General features: G+C 35.8%; 1 protein-coding gene across 14 annotated transcripts in view; it reads left to right on the forward strand.

The window, feature by feature from the left end:
- Iqcm (IQ motif containing M) overlaps nucleotides 1–10,529 on the forward strand; it is a 693,129-nt gene that overhangs the window by 511,804 nt on the left and 170,796 nt on the right. For 13 of the 14 annotated variants that reach the window (XM_031340352.1, XM_031340354.1, XM_031340355.1 and 10 more), the window contains 2 exons: nucleotides 2,441–2,585; nucleotides 8,044–8,178. In XM_031340352.1, the coding sequence (XP_031196212.1) occupies nucleotides 2,441–2,585; nucleotides 8,044–8,178 (280 nt within the window). Of the gene's footprint in view, nucleotides 1–2,440; nucleotides 2,586–8,043; nucleotides 8,179–8,609; nucleotides 8,878–10,529 lie in introns of those variants that run through there. The other variant, XM_031340362.1, reaches the window with a different exon arrangement.

Consider the following 10,529-nt stretch of genomic DNA (forward strand, 5'->3'; position numbering starts at 1 on the left):
CATATCCTAATCAATTGAAATCCAAAAATATGAGGAATTAGAAATTTATTGACTGTCATTCAATGGTCTCTTTAATTTGGCAATTGGAGAAATAGGTCCAATGTTATACAATCCATATATACTTTCAGCTTGTTTGTTCGTGACAAAGTCTTCTGTGTACAACATAATGGTCTTGAGATCTTGCTTCTCCTATCTCAGCCTATCTACTAATAGTATTGGTTATTTCATGTTTTTACACTATACTATGGTTTTCAGAACAGCTTACATATTTTAAAAGTATTTATATACTCAAAAGAAATGTAAACAATTAAATTGGGTGTGGGTTTGTAAGAGAACAACAAAGAGTAATACTGAATGCTTTGCTTGATGTTTGTAACTTTTATATCAAGTTACCACAGTAAGAGCCAAGATTTTAAGCTTTACTCAATATAAAACAAACAAACAAACAAAACCACTTTATATATTTATGTTCATTTAAGAAAATATTAGTAGTGATGTATTATTTTGAAATATACAGTTAATACATTGGAGTTATTTAAAATTTATACTGAGAAAAATATATGTATTTTCAGTATTGTCATAGACAAATATCTACATAACTGTTAAATTGATTGTTGTTTTATATCAAACAATTTTTATAATACTCCTTTTTATTGTTATAATATTTTATAAATTTTAAAGAATATGACAAAAAAGGTATTATAGGTATTGAAGGGGGGTTTCTGGGAGGAGTTGGGGTACAAAAGGAAAACAAGAATGTGATTTAATTCTATTTACTTAAAATATGTTTTTAAATGTTAACAAATTCAGATAAATTGAAATCATGTAACTTTTCTCACTATAAAATAAAACTTAAAAATAAAACATGCATTAGGCTCCAAATAAATCATAGGAAAGTTCTCCGCCTTGTAGACAATTTAATGGACATGTAAAATTCCTATTCTCAAAGAATTGTGTTCTACTGGACAATAACCTAACAAGCAATTATGAGGGAGGAACCAAATCAAAGAAACAGTGTCTTCTACATCCTTGCATGGCCAAGAGTATCAGAAAACTTTTACTGGCTGGAAAAATTGATTTCAGAATCTCAACTGGTGTTTCCTGCCTTTGTTACTTGCATATTTAAGTGTATGCTTATGTATATATACTTAGAATATTTTATTTTATTTCTTTTTGTTATTTTAAATTTTATTTCATTGATTTAGTCATTCAAGCATGCTTCCCTCCTTACTCCTTGAGGCTTTGTATAAAGACTCTCTTGGATATTGACATATGTCAGTGTTTAGACAGGATTTGATCAGCAGACCAGGCAATATTTCCTCATAGAGACTAGCACATCATTTTCTAAGAGCTGAATAATAAAAACACAAAACCAAACACTGAGATAGATACTAGAGTTAAGAAAACATAATAGCTTTCAAAGTTCTCTGAAAGAGTCCTGAGCTGCACAGAGAATGATAAACAAGCAATCAGGACCAGAGCTTACACAGCTGGAAAAGGATAAATGGGTAGTAAACAGGGAAGGGTCTCCTCTTGCTAATAGTTAGAGGAACCAGTTCCCACTAAGTGTCCTTGTGCTAATGACATGACAAAAACAGACAGACCAACCAACCAACCAACCAACAAACAAACAAAAACCAGACTGAAGCATCCAGGAAGATAGTGTAGATTTGCCCATTATGTAAATACAAATTGAATATTTTTATCAATAATTTATGCTAACTTTTGTATTATAGCATTAGAGAATTTAATCAGTATTTTCTCATATATTCCGTATCTTTTATCAGTATTACCAAATACTTGACAAAATAAAACCAATGTAAAACAGAAGGGTTTCCTTTGGCTCACAGTTCACAAGAGTACAGTCTGTTACAGGAAGAAAGGTGTCCTAATTTGCTTTCCTTTGCTGTGATAAAATACCAGGACCAAAAGCAACTAGTGAAGGAAGTATCATTTTGTTTACATAGCATGACTCCACTCTATCCCTGAAGGAAGGCAGGTAAGGGACTGAAGCACAGGGCCTGGAGTAATGCGCACAGCCTTTCCCTCCATGATTTGTTCAGCTTGCTTTTTCATACCACTCAAGATTTCTTGACCATGGGTGGTTGCACTTCTAGTAGGCTGGTCTGTCCTGCATAAATAGTTAATTTGAAAAAGTCCCAGTGACCTACAGGCAGTGTAAGGGTTGCATTTTCTCAATTGGGGTTTCCTCTTCATAAATAAATCTAGCTTGTGTCAAAATAACAAAGAAACTACCCAGCACAGAAGGTCTGGTGATAGGAGTAGCTGTCAGTGCTTAGAGAAGAGTGAACTGCAGGGTACATATTTCTGTGTAGAAGACTTTCAAGAATGGCTTTTACCTAAGCTGTTTACTCTGGATGCCCAAATGGCATAACAGAAATATATGAAGATCATTATGGTATGTTTTTACTTTTCATAGGTTTTGTATCATGGGCCAAATTTGAAAACAGTTATAAAAATGTATCAGCGCTTAATCCACCGTGTTAGACATCGACTTGGTCTTTGGAGGACAAGACAGATTGTATACTTTGGAGAACTAGAAGAATGGATGGACAGAAAAAAATGTACGTATTACAGACACTTCTTGTTTGGTGCTGGGTCTAGAACCAAATTTTACTTTATATTTCTACTCCTAGCAATGAAAGGGAGACTGTGTTTTTTATATTTCCATTTCAAAGTGGCATGCTGTGTACTTAGGTCTCTGTTTACACAAAGTATAAATGAAATTTAAAGGGAAAGTGTTGGAAACACAGATAAAGAATCAGATTGCACAGAAAATGTATGAGTTGCTCCAGAGACCTATGGATCAGAAAATAAGGAAAAAGAATCTACTGTTTCCTGAAGAAGAGAAACAAACCAACATTGATACTTAGAAACTGCTGTCTGTCTGTCTGTCTGTCTGTCTGTCTGTCTGTCTGCCTGCCTGCCTGCCTGCCTGCCTGCCTGCCTATCTATCTATCTACCTATTTATATACTGAGACAGGGCTCTCATTTGCCTAGGCTGACTTTGAATTCTTGATGTAGCTATGAATGACAATGAACTCTAGATAGCCTCCCCGCCTCCTGTCTATCTCCCAAGTGCTGGCATTACAGGTTTGTACCACCATGCCTGTTTTTATGCTGTGTTGAAGAGCCCAGAGTTTCATGCATACCAGGCAAACACTCTACCAAGTGACATATCCAGCCTAAGACACTTTTTAAAAAATTTGTATTTCCAAGAGATTTTTAAATGAATAGTTTAGCCTGAGCCATAAGTCTGGAACTTTCAAGTGGCTATGGAAGGACTGGAGGCCATGAAAGTTACAATGGGTGACTTTCTTCCTATTGGGGGTAGAGTTGGTCACTCCTGATATGCACATTAAATTGTAATACTAGGTAAATGTTAAAGTACCCTGAGCAGAATAAACCACACATTACTTCAAATTATTATGGATTCTGCTCATAAAAATTAAGGCACATATTTTTATATTTTTAAAATTTATATTTAATCAGTTGAGTGTTATTTAGATACTATGTATTACTAGACCAATCTTTTTAAGAATAAAAATGAATGATACAAGTAAATTATAGTTAATCGGGATCATTTTATGGTTTTATGGGTATCAATGTTCTACATTTGGTAGTTTCAGCTAGTTATGGCATGCTTATTTTATATTTGGGACTTCACATTCATGAAAAAACCATCGAGATGGGGCTTATGTCTTTCAATGAACATTCACTCTTTAACATGTGCCTAGTATATTGGAATGGCAAGAAACATTTCTTCAAAAGAAAATTTTCATTAAGTTTATATACAAAAATATATTTTCAAAATGAGTCATACTTTTTCTATTTCTGTTGTTAGACATTAAAGAAAGAAGAAGCCAAATAAAGAAAGAGACACAGAGAGACAATTCAGAGGTCTGTTATACATAGATCTTGAGGACCCAGTTCAGGTGATATAGTCCTACAGACTAATTTTCAGAAAATTAGATAAGGTGTTTATAGAATTCTCAAAGTTTCTTCCAAACAAATAGTATAGCAAAAAGTAAGACAGATGGAAAGCAATGAATGAGAAAGAGAGAGAAACTACAGAGAAGGAAGAGGCAGAGGCAGTGAGGACCTGTTTTCATTTTGGAAGCTGCTAGGACTTAGTTTATGAGCTTGAGGGCAGGGAGGGAATAAGGGTCCCACCCACATATACTCAGAGTTTCAAGATTATTAGTCAGGAGTGCTCCACCCACTAGTACAAAATCAGTAAGATATCTTAATAGTATTCTATGAATAGTAGTTTTATATTCTGTTATGCTTCAAATTACAGATTTTCTAATATTTATCAAAATGTGGGATAGGACTTTTGGCTATTGCACCAGCTAACTTTCTCCCTTCTCATTTTATTTTATTCATTTTATTGTATTAGTCAATGGCTGATTATTTGCTACACTTCAAGACTCATTGTCTTACTAGACTCAGAAGTAGAAGTACTCAGTGAGGGCAGCCTATGATTCTTGACAATCTGTCAAGAAAAATCTGGCATTTTTCTTTGACTTCCTTCATTCTTTTAGCCAAAATTTAGCATACTCTACAACATCCTCTCATTTTTCTTACAATATTGCTTCTTCAGAGGAGTACATCAGCGTTTCTGTTGCAGGGCACAGGGGGGAAGAAGACACTGAATCTTGGCTGAATTGGTCCTGGGCTTCTTACCTTCTTTGTTTAAGGACTTTTTAAAAAAGACAACATATTGAGGGACATTATCTTGTTTAGGGAGACTAAAAAGCCTTTGGATTCTGCTGGTTCTTTGGGGTCCTAACAACTGAGGCACAATAATATCTGTCAGTCCAGGAATAGACTCCCTCTCCCTCTCCCAACTCCTCCCTCACGCTCTTTTTTCCCTTTCCCTCACCCTCTCCTGCTCTCTCTCCCTCCTTCCCTGCATGTGCGTGCCCCTGCACACACACACACACACACACACACACACACACACACACACACACACACAGAGAGAGAGAGAGAGAGACACACACAATAACCAAGCTGAGAACATTTAAATTGGCATCCACAGTAGCCACAATGCATCCACATTGTTATACTTTCTCTCTTCAGCATGCTTGATCTTTAACAAGAATGACCCTTATTCAACAGCAGGTGTGCTCTGATGTGGGTCAAGACATGTTGCTTCATGGAAAACCCTTGTGTGTTATTCCCATCACTGATTCAGACCACATACCTCTTCTACTCTCTGATAGTACTTCCTAAGAGGCACCATGAAAGAGTCTGTTTTAGTATTCAGCCAAAGAATTCCCAATCACATGCATTTTCTAAATGTTCCCAGGTTTGTTTATTTGGTTGGTTGGTTGGTTGGTTTTGTTTTTTTGTTTTATTTTGTTTTTGTTTTTTTGCCTGGTATTATCAACATACTTCAAGTTCTGTCACTATGCTTTTTTTTTTTTTAAGTTTTATAGTAACTTGTTTATCTTAGTTTTATCCCTACCTACATGATTTTTACTCTTGACTTATAATTACAGATTTCAAATTTTTGATTATTATTATTATTATTATTATTATTTTATTATTTTATTTTTAGTTTGGAAACACATACAGATGAACACATGCACACCCCATCTTTATCTGTTTTTCCACAGTGGCTTCTGGTGGTATCTAGCTGATAAAATTATTGAGTAAAAGTCTTAAAAGTCTATGGATAACATACATGTGTTTCTTGTTAGATTCCTAGTCAAGTTGAGAAGGCACTAGAAGATTACAGACAGAGAACATCACTTTGGTTAGGCTGGCATGAGACAAAGATAGAAAAAAGGCATTTGATTAGACAGATGGTACTCTGTCCAACAAAGACTCTAAATAGCTAAAGGGGTAATTCAAAAAGTTATGACTAACCTTTAGTTACATTATATCTAGATTTCACATAACTTGCAAGTTATTTTTATCATGTTTCTTATAGAATTCTCTTTTTTCTATACAATTATTGCTATTCTTTTACATTTGGCAAATACTGGTAAACCTTTTAAAATAATTTCAAATTGTATTAATTTCATACTTTCAGTTATATGTTTACTGAAACCGGTTAACTAGCTCTCAGTTCATTAATTCTGCTAGTGAGCTAGCTACAGAAGGTTTGTATGGTACACTATGTACTGCATAGTCACGAAAGGATGGCATTAAAGATATGGATGAGCGAAGAAGAAATTAATAAAAGCACATGAATCTTTATAAAAATATATTTATGTAAATAACAAAAGGACATTCTCTGTGTCTTAATTTTAGGCCTTTATTGAAACAAATCCTGAGAAAAGGATTTAAGCACAGCTAACTTACTTGAAATAAATCCCATAAAGTACTCTTCATGGCATAGAAAAATGCAGTAGGGACAGGATGGAAATTAAAAAACATACACTGTCATGGCAACTCATAAAAATAAAGAATCCAAGTTTCTCAAAAACTAGATTTTCATACATCAATTGCCAACCCCTTTCCCCCAACCTTCACACCAGCAGGGTTTGAGGGCCACTCTGCAGGGGTCTTAAGTCCCCAAGACTTCTGGATTATTGCCCAGAAGTCAACAGATTGAAGCCCCATGCTAGCAAAAGCTTTGAGGCAATAAAATGTAGATGCTGGCCCTACTGAGAATGCCAGAAACAGAAGGAGAGCCTTCATGTAGATTCCATTCTAAAATGGATGTGAATTGGCTCGGAATCCAGCAGCTTTAGTTTATAGTGCATGTGTTTCTAGTGGCTTTGAAGATGTGGCATAGCCATTCATATTCAGGTAGGAGTTTCTTGTGCTCCTTTTTTTTTCTTCTCTTGCTGTGAAGTCAGTGAGCAAAATGTAGATATTGTTCCTAACTCTATTTCCAAATCAGAAATTCAAAGTATAATGGAAATCCCAGTGGTTAAAAGGTGGATTGGAAGCTGAAAAGTGAGAAGTTTACAGGATAAATGATGACTTCTGACAGGAGTCATCAGGAGTCAAGAACCCAGGATTCCTGTCATTGCTAGTGACAGTGTGGACAAAAGGGAACTGAGAGTATGAAGATTCAAAAGATAAACAAATAAATTAAAATTTTAAAAATGGGTTGATCTGACATTACAGACCTATAATGGTCAGAACAAGGAGTTCCAGGCTAGCCTAGGTAACTTAGTGATTCCCCTGACACAAACTAAGAACAAAAGAGTTGTGACAATGATAGATACAGCAGCTGTGGAGCTCTTGACTTGTGTGCACGGTGCCCTAGGTTCAGGCGTCAGTATCTTAAAAATCATTGTTTTTTACGAAAGAAAGAAAAGACAAATAAATCTCACATGATCCATTTAAGCCACTCTGAGTATGCATCTACAGAAGCCAAAGCAACACCCCAAAGAGACACCTGCTGTGTCTCTTGCCATAAAGACACCAGCCATAAAGAAAACCTCAATACTTTCCTTTTCAGCAATATGAGTGGATGGATAGACATTGTATTAAGTGAAACAAGCCACTCATCTTCTCTTAAATATGAGTGTTGTGAACATTGACAAAAACTAAATAGCAACTACTAGTAGATGAGAAGAGATACAGAAGGGTAGGATTAGATCTGTAAGTGCTGTGTATATGCCTTGGACTATCACACTGAGCCCCATAAATGTGTACAATGATGTGTACAGTAATGTGCACCTCTTAGATAAATAAAATACCCCACATTGCAGCTAATAATGTAGTTTGTGTGTCGATATGTGTAAGGTCTGTGATCATTTGTCATGAAACAGATGGAGCCCCCACCTCTGTCTCATGTTCTCCATGGGGAGCCTGACTGAAGGTTAGTCTGAGGAAATTCATGCTGTGGACATGGGTATGGAAGAGAGGTCCTGCCTCCTGCCCTGTAGCTAGAAGACTGACACTGGCTTCTAGAATGCAAAAGGCTGGTCCATGGATATAAAGGTAAACTTGACTGACAGTTAGTTAACTCTAGTAGAGAAGAACTTTTAGGTGACTTGTGCATGACACATTATTTGTAAAAGATACTATATTATTTTACCTTTTGGTTTTTAGTCTATGAAACCATGTTTGCCAAGAGAGAAGACTGGCAAGGACTACAAAGAAGTGAGCTGCTGAAGTATTTCAACGACTGTGGCCATTTCCCTACGCAGTCCCAGATTGATGAGTTCTGGGACCTGTTCCACAGACGTGAGTGCTGCCGCCTAGACTCCGTGTCCTGCTTTCCTTCTCTCCTGGCTTCTCCTCCTCTTCCTCTCTTACTTATTGTTTAGCTGTGTATATTCTCCTCTTCTTCCTTTCTTCTTTATTGTTTAGTCATGTATATTCACTGTACATTACAGTTTATTAAATAAGGATGTCTTCATGCATGCAAAACTTTTATGTTGAGCCCATTCTCCCTTGTCCCTTAATGTCTGCTGCACCTTAAATTTCTTTTCTTCAAATTTGTTTGTATCTAATCTTAATCCATATGAGAAAAGGCAGGTTAAAAGAAATTAAATTGTATTTTAATTGGAGAGCAGAATGAGGGTTTCAGCTTTTACTTTAAAATATATATTTTGATATACCAATAAGTTGCATCTAGCTAAGTATGCTGATTACTTTTTCAATCTATACAATAGATACTTGAGAAAAACAATTTCAAAGGAATTATTTTGACTCTTGGCTTCAGAGGATTCAAACACATAATGAAAAGGAAGTGAGAGAAGGAGGAACCAGGACAGAGTTCCATCACAGGATGCAGTGCACAAGGCTGTGCCTCAGTGATGTATTTCTGGAAATTTCCAGAACCTCCTAGAATAGCAACATCAGTGTCAGAACTAAAGCCTTCAACAACAAGACAATGAGGGGGTATTTCATTTCTAATAAAATTATACATAATGTACTTAACCCACAAAAATTTTAAAATTATTGCTAAAATGTTTCTCCTGGGTAGATAAATTTGATACTAATAAGAAAATTCAGGTTTAAAGGCATAAATATAGTAAGTTAATGCATTTTTACAATTGAAAATAATTTCTTGCTTGGTGTATAGATCAGTAGTACAGAGCTTGCCTAGAATACACAAGGTCATGAATAAAAGCAATTCCAGAGAAGGAAAATCATTTTGTTCCAAACAGTAAACAGATAAAATGATAAAATTGCCTGATATTTTAATAATATATATCAAACAACATGTTTCTCTTCTCAAACCAGTAAGAGGGAATATTGTCACAGGTATGAAAAATCTTAATGACTAATTACAAATTTTCAGCCTTTTTTCTTCCTTATGCTTATTGGAGTCTAATGAACAAAACTATTTGAGGAGTGTGATGTGGTGTGGTATGCCACATATTGATGGCCAACACCTCTAGCCAGCATATCGGTGGTTGCATAGATCTAACTCCCTTCTGTGTACATCTGTATACGTGGGAGCAAACAGTGAAGACTCCTACCCACTTATAAAGTTTTAAGTAAGCCATACAGAATTATTATTTTTTTCTTTCTCTCATTAAATTTGTTTTTAAATTATGCTGCTATATTTTGGGCTCCTTAATCATTATATAAGTATATATGCCTTATAACATTGTACTGATTTACCCCTGGCAACATTTTCAGATTCAACAAATAAATGAGATTATGTAGGAATTTTCTTTTAACATCTTAATCACTTCATTTAATACAACGTCCACACGTTTCATGTATGTTTTCAAAGTGATACAACTTCTCTAAAACAGCAAGTCTGATTCCCTTGTTTACATAGACTGCATTTCTTCATTCACTCCTCTGCTGATGGACATGATTTCATGTCTTGGCTATGTAGAACACTTCTACAATGAGCATAGAATCAAGAAATTCATGCTGTGGAAATGAATTCTTTGGTATCTCTTTGCCATGATGATTTAATTACCTTGTTCAGAATCATAATAGTTCTGTTTGAATTTTTTTTTTTTTTAGCAGTACCATGTTGTTTTCTATAATGGCTGTAGTAATCAATCTACATGTCTACCTACAGTGTTCAAATACTCTCACTTCCCACATCTGCAACATTTATCTCTTGTCTATTTGGAGTATTGTGTTATCATTATATATTATATATTATAGCATGTGTGTAGTGGCATCTCAGTGTGATATTAATTTGAATTTCTCTGATCATTAATAATGTTGAGTGTTGGACCATGAAAGGCAGCCTGTGTTCTGGTTGAGCGAGGCTTACTCTGGAGACCCAGTAGAAAATTCTACAAGGGACTGAACAGTAGGTTATGCTGCCAGACATTAGGCTGCTGACACCAGGAGCCCTCACTCCATTATCCTGTGGCTAGACAATGCTCCAAACTCCCAGTATTCTGGCTGGATTCCATCCCCATAGTCACCTGGTCACAGCCAGGTATGCCCTGCCCCAGGTACCTGGGAACAGAGAGGTGGCCCAGCCTACCATAAAAGGGGCTGTTTGCCCTCTCTTCTCTCTCTTACTATTAACTTCTTGCTCTTACTCTCATCTCTCGCCCTCTTTCTCATCTTCCTTTCTTCCTTCTCTCCAAGTGGCCTCCTTCCCTCCCTCC

This window comes from Mastomys coucha, unplaced genomic scaffold (assembly GCF_008632895.1).
Source record: "Mastomys coucha isolate ucsf_1 unplaced genomic scaffold, UCSF_Mcou_1 pScaffold22, whole genome shotgun sequence".
Lineage (NCBI taxonomy): Eukaryota > Metazoa > Chordata > Mammalia > Rodentia > Muridae > Mastomys > Mastomys coucha.